Consider the following 21,450-nt stretch of genomic DNA (forward strand, 5'->3'; position numbering starts at 1 on the left):
CTTGTGTAAAAAGGCTATCTAAAGTTGATCTGACAGCAGATATCTCTTGCAGTAAGGCAGGAGTTGGGGAATCAGCATAAGTACTTTCTTTTGTTTTAAATTCTGTCATTAACTGATTCTGCTTCCTCAATTTCTGCTGCCGCTTATTGGTATAATTTAATAGTTTCCCACAGTAGGGCAGAGTCATTTGTTGACTGCCGGTTGATGTACAAAAAATATCTAAACTCAGTGTTGAAGTAAGATATAAATGTATGGTCCTTTAGAATAGTTGTATTTAACCTCCAGTATTTTCCTCTGTTTACCATATCTTTGAGAGAGAGATCCAGCATTACATTGGCATGGCCTGAGATTAGAATACTACTAATTTCACACGATAAGACTAAGTGCAACAATAGCCCTGGTAAAAAAAAAAAAAAAATCAATCCTAGTTTTATTCTCCATACATCTACAAATCTCAAATCTTCACAGATAGAATTAAGTGCCTTAGCTTGTGGTGAGAGAGGCAAAGGCTTGTGGGGGAGCCTGTCAATAACAGGATTCAGTATACAATTGAAATCTCCCCACACTATAGAAATGTCAGAGTTAATCTCAGCGAAGTCTGTAAATACTGTGGTCATAAAATCAGACGAATGAGCAGGATGGTAGTAAACATTCAATATAGAAACAACCATACCCAATAATATTCCCTTGACTATAACATACCTTCCATGCCTGTCCTTGACACACTCTGTATTTGAAAAAAGGGGGCTTTTCCTCACAAGGATTGCACCCCTCTACTTCTTGAGGTAAATGACGAGAAAAATACCTGTCCAATTCCACCTTGCGGTAATTTAAGGTGTTCTACATCATATAAATGTGTTTCTTGCAAAAGTGCAATATCAATGTGTTCTTTTTTCAGAAAGGTGAGTATTTTTCTCCTTTTAATACGATTATGGACCACTCTTACATTCCATGTACACAAATGCAGCTGATTACTTGCCATATTATTTAAGTCACCTACTGATAGACAAGTTACTGACGAGTAGTGTCTTCCTGCCTCTGTTCAAGTGAATGAAGCAGCGAAACGGCCTCCTTCGGGGTGTTAAATCTCCTCTGAGTCCCGTTCACCATTACTCTCAAGGTAGCTGGGTATAGTAATGCATAGTCCACATTCATCTTCCTCAGCCGCACCTTTACATCATCGAAAGGTTTCCGTCTTCGAACGACCTCAGCTAATCATTAAAGAAGGAAATCCTAGATTCCTTACATGTGGGGCTGTCCTTGTTAGATCGGTGGGGTCCGAGCCGACGAGCCGCCTCCATCACGCGTTGTTTATCTGCATAGTTGTGAAACTTCATTATAAGTGGCCTGGGATGTTGATCAACGCCGGGCTTCGGTGCTGAGGATCGGTGTGCTCGGTCAAGTTTCAGCCTCCCTGCCTTTGTGTCCATCTGGAGGTACTCCGGGATCCACTTTTCAAGGAACTTAACTGGATCTGGGCCCTCCGTGCCTTCAGGTAAGCCGACTATACGTACGTTGCACCTGCGACCTCGGTTGTCAAGTTCATCTTTATGTTCTAGCATCTCATGTATTTGTTTCTCGAGTTGTGCCAGCTTAGCCTCTGATAATGTCGCCGTGTCCTCCACATTAGCAATCCATTTCTCCGCCTCATTCATTCTGGTGGCGATCGCCTGCAGCTGTGAGGTCTGTTTTTTAATAGCTTCGAGAACAGTAGAAATCTTGGAGTCAATTACTTTAGTAAGATTATCAGTTATTCTATCCAAAGCGTGAACAATACTTGGTTCCATAGAGCCGGGACTAGCAGACATGCTCAGTATCTCCGGTATGGTGCCTAGCTCCTCTTTGTTTTCAGCATAACTGGGAGTTTTCCTCAATGATTTTTTTGTACTTCTGTCCGAGATTTTTAGGAAGTAACTGTTCAGGTTCATGTCAAAACACTCCCCTTTGGAAATTCTGTACTTGACGCCGTTCAAATATAAAGATATGAGATAAATATTAACAAATACCACTGGAGCTCACTCAGCCACAATGTCTACTCTACGGCGCCATCTTGAATTCCCCCCTAACACTTGTCTACTCTGAGTACTCTTTTGTGCTTTTTACTACAAGCTTCATTCACCCAGCCACACACATGTTCAAACCTTGGTGCCCGCTCTAACATTCACACACACCCTCCAGTTGTGAGTCAGGAGCATTGGGAGGAACTTGAGTTCAGTACTTGAGGATACTGACCCACCCACATTCTGCTTGGTAGATGACCTGCTCCATAAGGTGACAGAAAGTGACAAACAAGAGACAGAAACCTTCTGTCGCTTGTTTCTTGCTCACCCTGGCTAAATAATAGAACTTGTGGTCTTCAGCATGCCTGTTGAAAAGCAGAGCAGCTATGAAAGACCACGGGTTTGTTTGTTTATCAAACAATGAGACAGTGAAAGAGGCTATTTTAACAGAGCGTTATATATTTATCAGTGACTTTGTAGATAAGATGAAATTATCTTTATGTTCCTCCCATTATGAAGATGATCACCAGTGTCCTGAGTCATGTATCTCCTTCTCTCCAATAAAAGTGAATGACTTAGTTACAGTAATGGGAAAGATGAAACCCTCATCATCCTCGTTAGAGATCTTGCCTCCTTCTGTCCTGTTTGGAACTTTCACAATCACTTCATTGCTGTCTATTATTAGCAACTCACTGAGAAAAGTTTGTGGGTTCTTTCAACACATCACATTCGATCGGGGACCCCAGTTTACATCCTGCATTTGGAGAGAGTTCTATGCCATTGTCGGTGCCAAGGTTAGTCTTTCCTCTGGCGTCTATCTGCACATTAACAGGAAAACCAAACGAGCCAACCAGGAGTTAGAAGCACTGTCCACCTGGAGCAAGCAGCTATCCTGGATCAACAACACAGTACCGTGACGTCTTTGGCTATGGTGTCTCTACATTTAACATCTATCAACCTCCTCTGTTTCCACCAACTGAAGCTGAGAGTTCTGTCTCTTCTGTGCAGCAGCATCTGGTTAGCTGTTGGCACCTGGAAGGCCACTTAGGCTGCTCTCTGCAGGACAATGAACCAAAATACGCACATTGCTGACTTGCTGACGCCAGGTTTCTGACCAGCCTACTGACCTGGTCAGAAAGTTTGTTTTTCCACAAAAGATGTTCCACTCAGAACAGAACCCAAAAAAATATTACAGTTGCTTATTAACCCTTTGAAACTGAGGCCTTGAATAATCCTTTGTCAGTAGTTTTACACTTCTTATTTAATATGAGGATACACAAAGTTTTCCATCTGTCCCAATTGAACCCCCACAACCCAAATTTCAAAATTTCTTTGCGAGCACTAATTTGCATGACATATTTCATTGATATAATTTCTCACATGCACACGTCTTCCTGCCCTACTGACATAATCCCTCTTAAATGTATTAAACATTTAGCTATAATTTCCTATAAACCCCTCTTGAGATTCCACTGCTTTAGATCATTACAGACCAATTTACAAACTGCCATTCATTTAAAAAATATCTTTGCAACTGGGTTTGTTTCTCTGCCACAGCTCTTAATTGTACAGCTGGTTTTCATCACACAAGGTTTGTAAAAAATATTAAAGACTTACACAAGAAGCTCTTTTTTGCTGTCTTTGGGCTGAAACTTGACCTTGAAGCTGGTGGTGGTGACCTCACCGGGGTATTTCCTGTCCTCCAAGTTCTCTTGGTCCTCTTCCTCACCTTCAGATGAGGTATATGAGGGAGCTGTGTACTCCACCTAAAGCAAGGTAAGACATAAGGTGCTTGTAGCAAGGACCCAGGCTGCCAGACAGTTTTTCCCAAATGTGAATTTTTTTTATTTGTGCAAACAATTTAGGAGACAGTCTGCTCCATGCTCTCACGGCTTCCTGCCAAACAATAACCGAAAGGGAGGAATCCCGTTGAGGCCTGGGGCACCTCCTGCACTGTAAACAACAGAGGGGTTGGTGGGGTGGCTGAAGAAGAATTTAAAATTCATGTTTCGTGCAGTTCTTTTAGTGTACAAGACATGAACAGAGGCCCCTGGCCAGTCAGTATCTCTTTTGGGATGCTGGTTAACCAACTCCGGACACTCCAGGCAGGACATGTGCCATCGGCGCACATAATCCGCCTGGAAAATCATTTTCCATGGCTTCTTCTTTCGTGCGAGTGTTATGAATCACTTAATAAATCCATCAATTTTAATCACTTGGTCAAAGGCTGAGCATAGGATGTCATCGCAAGACTGTTATAATAGGAAATCGTGTGTGGAGTGAATTACTAGAGGCAGCGGGGCCTCAAGTGAAGTACCTGCCATCTCCTCCTCCCCAGAGTCAGCATCAGATGACCCGCATCACCAGTGAGCACAGACACTACACACCGCTAAAGGTCGTGAATGCATCCCTCATACTGCCCCAAAAGGTTAATAAACCCTGGCCAATCTGTCCCCAGAATTAAGGGATGTGTCTGGTGCGAGCTAACTGCAGCCTTTACTCCATGCATTTTTTCACCTGTATTTAATTTGATTGATTGATTGATCATACTTTGTTCATCACGAGGGAAATTGGGTTAAGGCAGCCAGCCATGCCAGCGCCATCTTACCCTTCCGACCATACATACATTACACAAAGATCATATGGGAAAGACAGGTCAGAGAGGTATAACAATGGTAAATACACAACATGAGGAAATACGAGGAGAAAAAAGAACTCCCCCCAGACTGAGCTCCAACAGGGAGATCAGTTTGAGAACAGAAAAAAAACAACACCTCAGCGCCTACAAAAAGCACATGACTATCAATACACTATAGAAACACGAGACAAGCAACAGGGGAGGGTAAAGGGTAATAGAGAGCCAGTGTAAACAGCGCATCCGGTCCTGCAGCATGTCTGCGTTGGTCCAGTCGACCGCTATCTTCCCCGGGAGGGGACAAGCATCGAAGGCGTTTGGAAAGGGAGGGGGGATGAGTGTGTATCAGTGTATGTGTGTGTGTGTCCAGAGTTCAGCTGAGACAGTGTCCTTCGCCCTGCCAGGCTAAGTAAACAGTCTTCCAGCCAACCCAGGTGGCCTTGCATAGGGGAGGAACAGTCTAAGCACCGTCTGTTATCAGGGTGTTTTTGTTCAGCTCCAGCCTTGAGATCACAGCTGGTGCTGAAGTGGTAGCCGCATGAAGTGATGGTGGCTTTTACTTTAGTGCGAACAACTCTTATTCTGAGTGCTTCTCCAAGGTGTAATCCAATTTGCGCTCAGAGGTCTTATTCTGAGTGTTCACGGCAGCTGCAAGCTTCTCCAAGATCTTATCCGTGCTGCACTCAATGAGCCCATTTTGAGAACTCACGCCTCGTCCCATCGTTTCAATCCCAGCGGGCAGCCTTGTGGGGGTTTGAACAGCCGGTTTCGCTTTCTTAATTCTTCGATAAGCCAGGGCCAAGCCAGCTCCGATCAGCAAGAACCCTGTTATCATGGTTCCGAATAGATAGATATCTTCAGCGTCTTCGATCGACAGTCCCGCCAGGCACACAACCCTCGAGTAATGCCACCCGTCCATCAAGTATCCAGCAGGGAAAGTACCTCCAGGACACTCAGGCTCACCCGAGCCCAGACTTCTCATTGAGAAAAGGGTGTCAATTGCATTCAGGGACCAGTTGATCAAATCCATAATTCCTCTCTGTGAGAGACTGTTCCAGGGAAAAGTAATACAAAAAACACAAGACTAGACAAGGACACAAGAGGCCAAGCAGGGAAGCTAAGGGAGAGGAGGAGAGGAGAGGAGAAAAGTGTCATGGTCCTGGGTCGGTGACCCAGCGCTTTTAGTTTGTTATCATTTTTTAGATGATTGTTTAGGTTCTGTGTTATATTCGGTCTGCCTCTGAGTCTGCGTCTGTATCTGTCTGTCTATGGTGTCACCCCATCTGTTTGTGAATCTGTCTGTTTAGTTCAATGTCTTGTCTGGTTCCATGTGTCTGAGTTTCCTGTTTTATTGTGAAGGTCCGTGTCGTATGTGAGTGTGATCAGGTTACGTTTCCCCTGTCCCGTCAGCCCAGATTCCTCCCAGCTGTGTTGCCCTCCTGTCTCTCATCTCCTGATTACTGGTGTGTGTATTTAAGCCCTGTGTGTTTTCCTGCCTGTTGCCGGTTCGTCTGTGTTCCTCCGTGTCAGTCTGTGTTACTCGGTGTCCAGCTCGTCTCTCTGCCTCTCATCCCCTTTTGTATCATCTCAGGTTTGTCATTTAGCTTTCCCAGTTCAGGTCTTTAGTTTTGTCTTCCCTCTTGCCTGTTTGCCTTCTCACCCCTGTATAAATAAACTCACCGGCATCTTATCCACTGCCTGCATCTTGGGTCCTTCTTCTAACTCCACACGGCTCGCCTCGGCAGCTGTGACAAAAAGTGCGACTGCCTTCGTCAAGAGCAAGAGAGCAGCAGCACTATGGCCTATTCGTGATGTTCAGGTGAAAGTCAGCCCAAGCAACCAGACATTCGACTACACTTGTCCCATGCTTGGAATGATCCCGCAGCTTATCTAGGAGATGGCGATGCACCACTGCCTGCTCCCGGTGCACAGCTACCAGGTCAGCCAGCAACTGGGTTAACACCTCCACTGGCTGAAAAGAAGTGACTGTAGCAAGGACCCAGGCCGGCAGGACGTTCTTCCTGCGTGTGAAGGTCTTTTTTAATTTGTGCAAACAGCTTATAAGACAGTCCGCTGCATAATTTCTACAGCCCACTCTCTCTGCAGCTCAGTGATCCTCTCCCCTTAGGTCCAGGGATCCTACTGAAGTAGGGAGCCATGACCAGGTGATGGAGAACAGATATGTGGGGCAGCTTCACCGCTCCCCTGCAGCTGAGCCACAAACCATGCCACCTTATTAGACCACCACCCAATGTAAGGGTAATTGAACAGTACTACTTGTTCCCTAAATCATTTTTTATGGTTCTGTAATGGTTAATCCACCATGTGCATCACTTTAATCAAACCAACAATTTAAAGCTAAAATATAATTATTTCTGTTATCAATGAACTTTCTAATGTATTATTTTTCAAGAAAGGAGAAAAAGCAGTAAAGTACATTATTGTTTTTTGATTAAGATGTCAAATTGAAAATATTTACTGGCGTTCCAAATTAAATTTTTAATGGTTTAATATGACACTAATAATAATTTACGACTTCAATCTTGACAGATTTCTAAAGTATTTGTGTTTTTCTTGTTTTTATTGCAGGTGCTCTAATACATTTATTAAGAACTGTAGGTTCCCAACAAATCAGCTCTGATTCGCTTTCATTTTCTCTAGCTGTCCTCATTTACAGTAGATCTCTACTTACCTCTTCGTGGTCTTCTTCTTTGACACCACCCATTTTGGTGAAGTCAAGTGGGCCTTCCCACTCTTGCTGAGTTTGGCCCTGAGATGCAATGGCTCCCACATGTTGAGAGGAAGAAGACAAAGAAGATGAAGGCTCTGGAGACTGTACTCCCTCCCGCTTGGTCTTCTTCATGCTAAGGTCCAAGGTGCCATTCTCATCCACCTCAATATCCGCCTCCTAAGTGAGGACACAGTGTGCAAATGTAGTGACTGCAAACTCAAAGAGCACGAGTTTCATACACTGTTCATTGTTAGGCTATTTTAAACCGTAGTTTTAAAAAAGAAGCTTGCGTCTAAATGAAATTCACTGTGCATCACCTTGGTGCAGGGCTCCCTGGTCTTGGTGCTGAGTGTCTCTGGTCTCTCCCAGCAGCGGGTGGACAGGTTGAGAATAGCTGTTGCTGCCATGTGGGCTGCCTCTGCATCTTGGCTATAGTCATAACCGCTGGAGGACAAGGTGCTCATAGAAAAGCTTCCTGACATGCTGTGACTGGGGGAGGATGCCTTGGGGAATAATTTAGCTGCGTACAAGTGGAACAAAATGATTTCCTTGAGACATGAAATTGGGAGGAGATTACTGCATATTCTACGACTATATGAGTGCAACATATGTACTAGTTCAGGTTTGCTTTTAGTTATAGCAGAACCTCATACAATTTTATACAGAGCTTGGCAAGTGAAAAAACAAACTTTTATGTATAAATTATTTAAAAAAGTAAAACATTTTATACAAAACCATACAGTTATTAATACAAATTTATAGACGTTACTGACAAAATTTGTTTTTTGGTATAATGTCATTTATTGATCAGAATAATTGTAGAATGACATATTCCATTTGGATATAACTCAGGTGGTTCTCTGCCCCTATAATCTCAGGACTGCGCCTTAAGTTGCTTCTGATACAGGTGTCACGCATGGCAGCTCTGCCTCTTTAGCATGTGAGTGTGAATGGAAAACATTATAAAAGCCCTTTGCAGAACCTAGCTATGTTTGAAAGGTGGTATAAAAAATGTGAATAAGACCATTTCACATAGAATGGTTAGCACTGTCACCTCGCAGCAAAAAGACTCCTGGTCTAAACCAGGAACCAAATGAGGCCTTCATATGTGGAGTTTGCACGTTTTCCCTGTGCCTGGCATCTTCCAGGTAGTTCGGCTTCCTCCCACAGTTCAACTGATAGGTTACCTTGTGCTTGATGGATGTGAGGAGGGTAAATGTATAACAGAATTAGAATTTTTCCCCATCTGTCTCTCTTCTCATGTTTGGTGTGTGTCTTCTTGTTTCTGTGTTTGGTTTCTTTTAATTGTTTTAATGTTTTACTTTGTAGCTTAGTTTTCTTTTGTATCATGTGTTACTTTTACTTATTCACTGTCACCTGTATTGCATTGTGATGGCTGCAGTTACAGCCACACAGTGGTAATGTCCACCAAACATCAATGTTACAACAGAGGCTTACACATAACACTACATTTACATTTTTCTTCCTTTAGATATAGGATTTCATTTACAGGGTAATAAAGAATTGGTTTTGGTTTAGAATTAATTCATTTATATACTCACATAATACTGTATTTTAAAATAAGTGAGGATATTTTAGTTTACACTGTTATGTATGTATGATTTAATCTTTCTTCTGTTTTCTTTACCTCAGTGACAGCTGCTGGGGTCCCTTGGTTGATGAGCTAAGAGGTGGAAAAGGGGCAGAGCAAGCTTATATGGAGAACTGCAAATTGGGTCATACCACAATTCTGGATCATGGGGGGGAAATGGAATTTGTTATGTTAGTCTCAGTTGGGTTTTTGTGTGTTTTATCCCTTTTTTTGTTTTTGTGGGCTGATCAGCCACTATTTAAGTTTCCACTTGTCTGTTTAGGTAGGTCAGTTTGTTTCAGTTGTTGTAGTGCTTGTGTAGTTTTGTTACTTTGACCTCTTTTATGGGCCCAACATTTAGATTTTTCTGTGTAGTTTAACCGAGTTTGTTTTGGGGTTGAATAAAAAAACTTTTTTGGACGTTAACCTGTACCTGACTTTCCTTCACTGCTCGGTCCATCATGCATCCTTAATTTGGGTCATCATTTCCAGCCTTAACTACATAATCTTTTTCTTTTTGTATTATTCTGTGTTTAAATTGTTTGGAGATTGCAGGAGTGCTTGGTTCTAAAATATATTCAAGAATAAGACAGTGAAAGAAAGTGCTTAATGCTTATCAGATTCACCAAGTTTTTTTCTTTGGTATCTTTAAAGGAGATAAATATTGCCTTTGTCATTTGAAATATCTCATTTAAGCCTTCATCTACTTGTAATATGGATGTATTATAACACTGCAATTGATCAGAAGATACCAAACAAATAACAATTTGCACAGAGGGAATGCGGTTCACAAACAGTGCCATAGAGAGTTTATGTTAAAACCATAACGATACCTTGGAGTAAAAATTGACACAGCTCTTAAAATGGACAAATAGGTAAATGCAGTGGTGAGAAAAAGCTTTTTTCAGCTGAGGCAGCTCTCTAAAGTAAAACCTTTTATTTCTTTTTGTGACTAGGAGAGAGTTTTACATGCATTTGTGACCACTCGGCTTGATTATTGTAATGGACTTTATATTGGTGTTGATCAGGCTTCACTATCACGCTTGCAAATGGTCCAGAATGCTGCAGCTTGTCTGTTGACAGGGACATGCAAACGTGAGCACATTACCCCTGTTCTTGCCTCTTTACACTTGGTTGCCTGTCCATTTTAGAATTCATTTAAAAATTTTATTGTTTGCTTTTAAAGTTTTAAATGTCCTGGCTCCTTCTTACCTGTCAGACCTTCTACACCAATACAGTCCACAAAGGTCTCCCAGATCAACTGACCAGTCACTCCTTGCTGTCCCCATGCCGAGACTGAAACACTGGGGGGACCCAAATTATGGAATAAACTGCCCCTCCATATTAGGCTGGCCCCAACACTTGAAATGTTTAAATCACTTTTAAAAATACACTTTTTTTCAAAGGCTTTTTAGGAGTTGTACCAGAGTCAGCTTGTAGTCAGTTTTAGTCAGCTGTTGGTCACTCTTAATCTTTTTATTTTGTTAATCTTATTCATTGTATATCTTATTGTCTATTTTACTCATGTTTTAATATTTAATATATATACTGATTTATTTTTATCTTCTTTTTCATTTATGTATTTATTTTATTGTTATTTATATTTATTTCTTTGTCTGCTTAATGTATGTTTTTTAACTGCTGTCTCTGTTTTATTATTGGAAAGCACTTTGGTCAACTTTGTTGTTTTTAAAGTGCTATATAAATAAAGTTGGATTGGATTGGTTATAAAAAGCCTGTAAGTTGTTAAGAAATAAAAGCAAAGTGAAATTGTGTCTTACTTTTGAAGGCTTTGGGTGATGTTTCAGCAGTGCTAGGTGTCTTTGGAATGAGCGTACGCTTTCCAAAAACCTGACCATCAAAGCTTGCATAGTCAAAAGACACCTTGGAGTATTTCTCCAGCTCCTTGGCCAGGTTTGCTCGAGGTGTAGTGGTCACCGTGTTGGGCCGGTAGCTGCCATACTGAGGGATCTCCAGCTGTTTGACAAAACACATGGGCCTAAAAAAAGAGCCCTGATTTAGGTACTGATACTTTAACATTGTATGAATCAATTAGTTGAAAATTTTTCTTGCATGTCTCACCTGAGCACTCTGTCAGAATTGGAAGAGGGTTCACTGGCTGAAGCCTGTAAATGAACCTGTTTGTCCTGGTTCTTGTTCAGCTTAGCAGCTGCGGCAATGGGGCAGCCGGACAGACTGATGGGGAGGCATGCCAATGATATTGCATTTAAAGAAATAAAATGCTCATCAATAGAAACTCACTGAATTGCTGGGAAAGCAGTGTAAGCAGATGTGAGCACAATGAAATGTTATGCAGTATTATTTTGCAAATGTGTGTGTGTGTGTGTGTGTGTGTGTGTGTGTGTGTGTGTGTGTGTGTGTGTGTGTGTGTGTGTGTGTGTGTGTGTGTGTGTGTGTTTGTGTGTGTGTGTGTGTGTGTGTGTGTGTGTGCAATCAGATCTAGGATCTTTAACACTAAACTATTTAAAAAAAACCATCAGAATACAAGCCTCTTTTTACAAGTTCTTTTCTATGAAGTAGTGACAGTCAATTTCTGTTTCATATACTGTTGTAAAAAGTGTTCAGAGTGTATCGAGTGCTTTATTAACCTGCGATGTGTGTTGCGGTTGCTGTTAACATGGCCTTGGCCTGTGCAGCCAGGAGTAGGACACTTCAAGACGTTCTCATGCATGGCCAGGACTACAGACACACAGCAAGTGCAAACTCAGGTCAGTGCATTTATCTTGCATTAGGTGGTTTCACAGCAGTAACAGTAGTAATGTACGTGTACACCTGTATGAGCTAGAAAAGGACAAGTGGCAAAGATACAGAATTTACAGCAGTAGTGGAAGTAAGAGTAATGGTAAAGCTGGTAGAGTTAATAATAATATTTACAACCTGAATTCCAAAAAAGTTAAAAGCCTATGTAAAATAGTTGACTTAATATGCTGAGGATGTGACGTCTAATGCTGTGGAACACCTCACAACTAATAAACAAACATACAGGTCAGGGGAAAAAAAGCACCCCAAAAGTAAAGATAGGGATTCACCCATCTGTGAAAACCTATGATGATATTGTATTCCGAAATAACATTACTAAATATAAATTTGCAGGATGCTACCTAGAATTTGGTGATTTTATTATCTAGTCAATTCAGTGTTGGCCAGTCATATAGCACCAATCACCTTAAGGCACTTTAAATCGCAAGGTAAACACCCTACAATATTGGGGACACTTTTTTAGAAACAGGTTTGTGTGTTAGCATTATTGGTCAGTATTTATTAATCATGGTGATAATTCAAAGTGCACACATTTGAATGTTGGTCAATGAAGTTAATGGTAAGCTATACTTACTCTCTGGAGGGATTCTGTCTTTGTGAGGACATCCAGACAGACTGCGATGATGGGGATACAGCCCAGTCACATGACCCGTCCCATCACACCCTGGCGTTGGACACTTGACTTCCTTTTTTTCTGGAATTTTATTTAGATAGTGATCACCTACTTTCTATGCAAACACGTTCACATTTGACTTTGCTGTTTCTTACCTTTGCTGTAGTGAGTGGTGCGGCGGGCTACAGCAGCAGCCTCTGAGCTCTTGCTGGATGATGTGTATGGTTGGTAGTCCAGGGAGCTCCGGCTCTCCTGGCCTTCCTTCACTTCCTCCGCCTTCAGAGCAATAGCCTGCTCCAGCAGCCCCAGGTTCCCCCGAGTCATATCCCAGTTCTCTGAGTCGTCTGTTATTCCCGAGCCCTCTGAGACACGATCCTGCTCCTCTCCTTCCTCTTCTTCCTCCTCCTCCTCCTCTTCCTCCTCTTCATCTTCATCATCATCATCATCATCCTCAGAGCGGACCTCTATAACCACTGTTGTTGGAGAGGCTTTACTGGAGTCTTGGTCCTCCTCTTCCTCCCCCAGGATCTCACTGTCTTCCTTCTCTTGTCTGTGATCCTCCCCCTCTCTCTCCCCTTCCTTTTCTTCATCCTCTTCTTCCTCAGTCATGGGAGTACAGATCTTTTCTTCCCTGAGTGACACCTCAGTTTCAGATCCCTGAGTGCGTGGACTCAAAGTGTAAGGAGTGTCAACCTCTTGGAGGACCTCCCTGTCTGTTCCATCCTCCTCTTCTTCTTCTTCCTCTTCTTCCTCTTCTTCCTCTTCTTCGACCTCTTCTTCATCAGCTTCCCTCTTATGCTGCTTTGACTCTTTGGCCAGATGGCCGTAATCACCACTTGAATACTGATGATCTGAGTTTTTCTGGCTTATCACTTGTCTTTCTATTACCCTCTCTTCTACAATATTCTCAGGACTTTTTTGCTGTCCATTTTCTTCCTGTTCTTCTGCTTCTTCCGCCTCCTTTGTTTCTTTTAGATCAGGAATGCCTGTTAGCTCTGCGGGTTCCGCAGATGGCTGATTCTTTGTCATCAGACAAGCATCCTTCACATCCTTTGTCTCTGTTTCCTCCTGCTGAAGGTCATCAGCAGGTTTTACTTCCTCACCAGCTTTCTCACTCACAGTTTTGTTCTCAGCCTTTGCACTGATGTGTTTGTTCATGTCAAGGTCAGCTGAAGGACACACTGCTGTTACTTTTGTCACCTGTGAGGCCTCTGCTGTGGAGTTCAAAGTACAGATAAATGTCATTGCCACAGATTGTTTTGTCTGTGTCATCTCACAAAAACAAGCATTGTGACTGATCTTGCAGGTGACTTGATGTGATTTGTTTAGCAAGAGTGAAGTGAAGCATGCAAACCAAACTGTAGACCAAAGTCAACTGTTCAGGAAGTTGGCTTTGGTCTACACTCATGCCAAACTCTCCGCTATCTTGAAACGGTTCTGTTCGTCACAGTCACTGAAATACTGATTATGTTTTTTAATGTCCTTGTTTTTATACAAAGCTCATTTCTGTGACACTGGATTACATATGCTTTAATGTGTCTATATTTCAACTACAAAATGGAAACTCGGATCAGTTTCAGGTTGAAGTAAGGAATTACAACTACATGTACCTTTATCAATATTTTTCAAAGTCTACAATGTTACTTTTATGTAAGTAGGCATTACATTTTAAGATCTACTTCACCCACATCAGAGTAACATCAGAGTTGACAGTGACAGAAATTGTAATTTTGTGTCTGTACACCACAAACAAGATTGATGTTAACAAAGGTCTTGCGCTATCTGTTTAGGAACTTTTATGCACAGCCCCTCCATTTTCAGAGGCTTTACAGTTTATTATTCCATAACAAATTACAACAATAAAAGATCTGAAAAACCATTCAATGAGAAGGTGTGTCCAAACTTTTGACTAGGAAATAAGTATTTGATCCCCCATCAATCTGCAAGATTTCTGGCTCCCATTTATATTTTATACAGGTAACAAGCTGACATTTGGAGCCTTTTCAACTCTTTACCTGTATAAAAGACAGCTGTCCATAGAAGCAATCAATCGATCCAGATTCCAAACTCTGCACCATGGCCAAGACCAGAGTTTTCCATGGATGTTAGGGACACGATTGTGGACCTACACAAGGCTGGAATGGACTACAAGACCATTGCCAAGCAGTTGGGTGAGAAGGTGACAACAGTTGGCGCGATTATTCGCATATGGGAGAATGATAAAATAACTGCCAGTCTCCCTCGGTCTGGAGCTCCACACAAGATCTCACCTCGTGGAGTTTATGAGAATAAGAACGGTGAGGAATCAGGCCAGAACTACTCAAACTTTGAAGTTTGTCACGAAACATCTCAATGTTTCAAAAGAGGACTTGGTGAAGGTGTTGTGGTCAAATGAGACCAAAACCGAGCTATTTGGCATCAACTCAACTTGCCATGTTTGGAGGAGGAAGAATGCTGTCAATGACTCCAAGAATATTATCCCCACCGTCAAACATGGAGGTAGAAACATGCTTTGAGGGTGTTTTTCTGCCAAGGGGACAGAACAACTGTATCACATCAAAGGGAGGATGGATGGGGCCATGTACCATCAAATCTTGGGTGAGAACCACCTTCCTTTAGCCAGGGTATTGAAAATGGGTCGTGGGTGAGTATTCCAGCATGACAATGATCCAAAACACACGACCAAGGCAACAAAGGATTGGCTCAAGACGAAGCATATTAAGGTCTTGGAGTGGCCTAGTCAGTCTCCAATCCCACAGAAAATCTGTGGAGGGAGCTGAAGGTTAGAGTTGCCAAACATCAGCCATGAAACATTAATGACTTGGAGAGGATCTGCAAAGAGGAGTGGGACAAAATCCCCCCTGAGATGTGTGCAAAACTTGTGGCCAGCTACAAGACACGTCTGACTTCTCCAGTTACCAAAAAAGATTTTGCTACAAAGTACTAAACCACGTTTTGCAAAGGGATCAAATATTTATTTCCTTCATGAAGATGCAAATTAAGTTGTAACTTTTTTCAAATCCATTTTTCTGGATTTTTTGGTTATTGTTCTGTCTCTTACTTTACTTTACTTTACTTTACTTTACTTTACTTTACTTTACTTTACTTTATTGATTTCAAAGGCTGTTGGTAGTCCCCCGAACACGTTTTAAAACCAGAGCGGTGGCCCCAAGGTTGTGGAATTCTCTCCCTCCATCTTTAGACTAGTTTTTAATTAGATTTGTGCTGTATATTTGATTGTACTGTTTTATGTTTATCTGTTTTATATTATTGTGAAGCACTTTGTGGTTTTTATCCTGTGAAGAGTACTATATAAATCAATAAAGTAAAGTCTCTCATTGTTCAAATAAACCTGCCATTGAAATTATAGACTGACCATTTCTTTGGTAGTGGGAAAAGTTACAAAATCAGCAGGGGTTCAAATAATTGTTTTCCCTGACTGTACATACTTAAAATAACTATGTATACAGGAGCCAGTTTTGCTTGGCGGGTAAGGAGGCAACTGCTCTAGTTTGGATTTACTCACGTTCTATTGACTCTGGCCTGCTTGTTGTTTTGGCCTTCTTGTCCTTGTTTTCTTCATCCCCTTCATTCTCTTTCTGCTCCTCCTCTTCCTCTTCTGCTGTGTCACTGTCTGCAGTCAACCCTCCATCTGCTGCCTGTTTAGCAGACTGATTCTTTCTCTTGGGAGCGGACTGGTTCTCCCCGGCCTCAGCCTCCTCCAGCTTCCTTTTCTTCACAATTGGGCAACCAAGTATGCTGAAAAGAGAAACATGGTTACTGATGTGTATAATGTCAGAAAGAAACCTAACAAGTAATTAGTGTTCTGTCACATACTATATTGAGGTGTGTGAGCAACACTGGAGAGTCTAGATACTACTAGCAACAAAGTTTTTTCCTTCAGGTACTCTGGCTTCCTCTCGCAGTCCAAAGTCATGCTTGCTAGATTAATTCGTAATTCTAACTCGGTTTTAATTGTGAATACAAGTTAGAGAAGGTGCTTAATCCCTAGCGCTTTATGTTTGATAGTGTGATAGTTTTGAGCTAATGTTTGTTTATGCCATAGTTCCCAGGTCATTGACCCAGCGTTTTGTGTTTAGTGAACTTATTTGGGGATTTGTTCTGTGAAGACTTTCTAATTTTGTTTATCATAATATTTCTAGTCTCAGTCGTTGTGTCCTTGGGCAAGACACTTCACCCGTTGCCTACTGGTGGTGGTCAGAGGGCCTGGTGGCGCCAGTGTCCGGCAGCCTCGCCTCTGTCAGTGTGCCCCAGGGTGGCTGTGGCTACAATGTAGCTTGCCATCACCAGTGTGTGAATGGGTGGATGACTGGATATGTAAAGCGCTTTGGGGTCCTTAGGGACTAGTAAAGCGCTATATAAATACAGGCCATTTACCATTTAGTAATTCTGTCATAGTCCTGTTTTTTTTTTTTTTTTTTGTCTAAACTCTTAATTAAAAATGTTAGTTTTAGTTTTAGGTCAAGTATATTCAGTTTATGTTTTGAGTCCCTTGAATTTTTGCCTCCCTTTTCTCCTGTGCCCTTGTCTTGTCTGTGTTTAGTCCTCAGTCAGTCAGTCTTGTTTCAGTGTTTACCTTTCTGTTTCTATGTCAAATCTGTGTTTCTGTTGCCATGTCTAGTTTATATATGAATCTGTTGCCTGCTCAGTTAGTTCCTGTTTTATTTTGATAGTTCCTTGTCTCTTGTTGTGTTGGTATAGTGGTAAAGCTACACACACCTTTGGAGCGATGTCTGCAGCCTGTGCGCAGCTCAGACGCAAGCATTTCGCTGCATGTTATACTGTGAATGTGACAAAAAAAATGAATTGAAAGTACACTATGTTCAGTTTTGCTTCCCCTGTCTATTTAGTCAGATTCAGTTCAGCTGTGCTCTTCAGGTGTCTCCACTTTGCCCATTTGCTTTTTTGTATTTAAACCCTCTGTATTGCTTGTTGCATCATCCCCTCATGCTTCTCCTGTGTAGTCCTCTGCTTTACGTGTCCTGGTTCAGTTCTGACCTGGCTCTCTGTTTATCTCTCTTCCTTGTAGGTTACAAATAATAAAAGTTAAAGGCTTTCACGTCCTGTCTCCTGTATCTTGCACGTTGATGCCAAAACCTGGCTTCAGCACAGCAACACATGACAGAATATTTGGCTAGACAGAGCTCTGGCTTTTTGTCATCCTGACTACTTTGCGAAAAAATACAAATAATGGTCACGGGTAGGGATGGGTATTGATAAGATTTTCACGATTCCGATTCCATTTTCAACTCTTTAACGATTCGATTCTTTATCGATTCTTTTATCGATTCTTTTTAAAAAAGGAGAACACTAAGGTTGATTAGCTTAGAACTTTGTTTTATATCTTCTCTATATCTTCAGGAGTAACATGGCCTTACAAACCCAACAGTGAGATCTTAAGAGATCCACAGCCTACGGCTCTTCAATGGGGTGTCACAGGGTCCCCAGGAAAAACAATTATAAATGTAAAATAATAAAATAAATATTCTTCTGTAGCAATAACAAAGTACAACATAAATGATTCAGTAGCAATTACCCAAGAATATCCAGTAATGTCCCTGCCTACAATTAAACACATTCACTTACTGAAAATCGGGGGCATCTGCTGGCAAATGAGTGCAAGCCTTTGACCACAACCTTAGTCACTGCTTGGTGACATTCGTCTATCCTGGCCTGAAAGGAGATGCTACCGGTAGACAGCAGTGAGAACTGCCAGCATCTGAGCCAGCCAGACTCTGTCTCTCTCATCATGGTAACCTAAATGCACAGTAATGGCAGGTTTTGTAATAAGGCAGATCGCGTATTCGTAGTGTTTCCTCCCTTAAATTAAATATCTACTTTTCAAGTATTGCAAGTTGCCCTGTTGTCATCTGTTCTCATAAAGTATAATCAAACTTTTGAGCGTTAGGCGCCGTGTTTCCTGCCAGGTAAATGACGCTCTGCAACGTGGTGACGTCATTCGGGGCGACTGGAATCGATAAGGGAATCGTTTGCAAAACTGGCAAACAATTCCAAGGAATTGAAACAGTGGGAACCGGTTCTCAACAAGAACTGGTTTTCGATACCCATCCCTAGTCACAGGGCCTCAGACCCAGGGTTTGAGTTTCTCTGTGGGTGTGTGATTCTCTGTCTAAGTAAAACAAGTAAAACATGGGGCTTTTTAAAATCGTTCCTCATCTTGTGAAGGCTAAATGGTAAATGGTAAATGGCCTGTATTTATATAGCGCTTTACTAGTCCCTAAGGACCCCAGAGCGCTTTACATATCCAGTCATCCACCCATTCACACACACATTCACACACTGGTGATGGCAAGCTACATTGTAGCCACAGCCACCCTGGGGCGCACTGACAGAGGCTAGTCTTCACAGATCGGATGAGCCTCCATTTTGCCCACTTTGGTGTTATTCTAAGATTTTTCCACAATTTGCATTTTTTTTCCTGAATGATGAACTTTGCCTATTTTTACTTCTGAGAAGCACTGCCTCGCTAAGATGCTGTTTTCACAGTAAGTAATGTTACTGACCTGCTGCCAAGTAACCTAATTGGTTGCAAAATGTTCCTCTAGGTGTTTCTTTTTTAGTACCACTTACTTTTCCAGCCTTTTGTTGTGCTCTTCCAATGTTTTTAAGATGCGTTGCTGACATCGAAATTCAAAATGAGGTTATATTTTTCATGAAATAGTAACGTTTAAACATTTGTTTTCTATATTGTATTATGAATAAAATATGAATATATGAGCTCTACAAATCATTGCCTTCTTTTATTTTCCTCTTACACAGTGTGCCAATTTTTTTTTTAAATTGGGATTTTACTTGCATTTTTTCACCTTGCTCTCTGTCATTTTGTGGAAAATGCACATGAACCTGCTGACATCAGCTCTGCAACAGTTTGTAATACAGTTAGTGAAAAACAATAGTTTGTCAGTGCAGCAATATCATCAAATATGCTTGGCAAGTTGAATCAAAACAGTGGAGCTCAAAATAAGAAGAACAGAATACGACAGCACAAGTTCCAAGACTTGGTGACATGTAGTTTGTGTTTTTGTAAAGAACTGAAGCATTGTTACCATTTATGTATTGAATGTATGCATTCATACTGTAATATGTGTGTGTAACATACCTAGAAGGGCTTTCTAAAATGAATGTGCTTGTTTGGTATGATAACCCTGTCTAGCCAGTCTATGAGGACCTGTGGTCAGTGTGTTTTCCTCATTTCTTCCATTGTTATATACATTAGGGTACAGTTACGTCAGCATCGCTAAACCTGGTTTAGGTTTACGGTTGTCTAGTTGAAGAAGATGGCATGAGTTTATAGCATAAGCTTAAATAAATATGCCTGTTACCCCCAACCTCTGACTAGGGTTGCTGTCCATGGTGCTGATGAGAAGCCGAAATGATGCTACTGATAGTTACTATTATAACTATATGATTCTATTTATTCACTGTATTCATTGTGTGTGTGTGTGTGTGTGTGTGTGTGTGTGTGTGTGTGTGTGTGTGTGTGTGTGTGAGAGAGAGAGAGAGAGTGAGAGAGAGAGAGAGAGAGAGAGAGAGAGAGAGAGAGAGAGAGAGAGGGAGAGCGTGCAAGACTGAGAGAGAGGGGTTTTTTTTGCTCGGCATGTCCTAGGGGTAAGGACCAAAAACATGGCACCAGAGCCTGTCACTGATTTGTTACACCTAAGCTTTCATATACACACTATGTACTAGGCAGCATACAGTCTTTTATGATGACTGACTGATTTCTTATATATATTTAACAATCTTACCTCCTGTGTCGTGAGTACCTTCCACTGACATGGCCTTTACCATCACATCCAGGAGTGGGACAACTGCTACTGACACACATCAAGTCAAAAGAAATACAATTTTTTTACACACATAATATATATATATATATATATATATATATATATATATATATATATATATATATATATATATATATATATATATATATATATATATATATATATATATATACATAATTTATAACTTTTTATGCTGAGTTATAAACTCGTTTACCTTAAGTCTTGCTTCATTTCTTGTGCCACCAGTTCTGATGAAACAGGAAGACATGTTAGATACTGATATAACAATAATTTGGCTTTAACTGAAGTGAAAACTCTGAGCGTATTATCTTGTGAGCTCTGCTTATAGTCGACATGATTTGCTTACTGTAAGAGATAGATGGCATCTTCTCCATTACAATGTAAGTTGGAGAATTAGAGGACATCTTGTCCCACAGAGTGACGAGATGTACTATTATATTTTTACACATAGCATGCCAATTTTTTGTTTCGGTGTCAATATTTAAGATTATATGCAGGTTAATGACACATGATAATTTAAAATACTAATGCACAACAAGCATTTGTCACAAATGATAATGGTTTGGAGAGAGTTCTATCCTTCAGCATGCATGGCACAGGAAAAATTGTTAAAATGTGTTTGGTAAGTGCTGAGAACTGCTCTGAGGAGTGTGCCAAGGCAAATGAGAAAAACAAGATAATGATAAAAGAAGAAGAGATAAAAGTGACCATCTGCTTATTATCAGCACACAGTTCAATGCCAGCATCCATAGGAAGCCTGCACCCTATGAGTAGACCACAGGGTATGTGGTGGCTGTAGCTCAGGTGGTAGAGCAGGTCACCTGCTGATTGGAAGGTTTTTGGTTTGATCCCTGTCGCCCCCAGTCTGCATGCACGATACTAACCCCAAGTTGCTCTCTGATGCATTCACTTGAGAATGTATGTGCTAGTTAGCTTCTTTTTTTCTAAAAAGCATAGAAGAAGGTCTTGTGTGAATGGGCATGAATGGGTGAATGTGACATGTTGTATAAAGCGCTTTGAGTGCTCCGGGAGAGTAGAAAAGTGCTATGTAAGAATCAGTCCATTTACAACAGTAAAGATACGTCCAAGCAACACTCCAAAAACGAATTTCATCTACAACAGCTACAGCTGTCTTGACTACTGTTGTAAGTAGGAAGGTCTGGTAAGCAAGTGTGTTAGTGCTTTCTCAGTACTCCACCCTCTTTGTCATGGTGAAAATGATAAGAGCTTTATGCAAACTATAGCGTTC

The 21,450-nt window shown here is 41.3% G+C and overlaps 1 protein-coding gene across 7 annotated transcripts in view; it reads right to left on the minus strand.

Annotated features, from left to right (window-relative positions):
- The window catches only part of myt1a (myelin transcription factor 1a), a 76,907-nt gene that overhangs the window by 53,724 nt on the left and 1,733 nt on the right, over positions 1–21,450 (minus strand). For 5 of the 7 annotated variants that reach the window (XM_080899258.1, XM_080899256.1, XM_080899257.1 and 2 more), the window contains 11 exons: positions 20,395–20,428; positions 20,139–20,207; positions 15,878–16,110; positions 12,507–13,565; positions 12,313–12,432; positions 11,567–11,657; positions 11,040–11,153; positions 10,739–10,956; positions 7,684–7,886; positions 7,328–7,543; positions 3,618–3,766 (listed from right to left, as the gene is read on the minus strand). In XM_080899258.1, the coding sequence (XP_080755384.1) occupies positions 3,618–3,766; positions 7,328–7,543; positions 7,684–7,886; positions 10,739–10,956; positions 11,040–11,153; positions 11,567–11,657; positions 12,313–12,432; positions 12,507–13,565; positions 15,878–16,110; positions 20,139–20,207; positions 20,395–20,428 (2,506 nt within the window). The remainder of the gene's footprint in view (positions 1–3,617; positions 3,767–7,327; positions 7,544–7,683; positions 7,887–10,738; positions 10,957–11,039; positions 11,154–11,566; positions 11,658–12,312; positions 12,433–12,506; positions 13,566–15,877; positions 16,111–20,138; positions 20,208–20,394; positions 20,429–21,450) is intronic. The other 2 variants (XM_080899254.1, XM_080899255.1) reach the window with 1 other exon arrangement.

The sequence above is a fragment of the Rhamphochromis sp. 'chilingali' genome, assembly GCF_963969265.1.
Source record: "Rhamphochromis sp. 'chilingali' genome assembly, chromosome: 12".
Lineage (NCBI taxonomy): Eukaryota > Metazoa > Chordata > Actinopteri > Cichliformes > Cichlidae > Rhamphochromis > Rhamphochromis sp. 'chilingali'.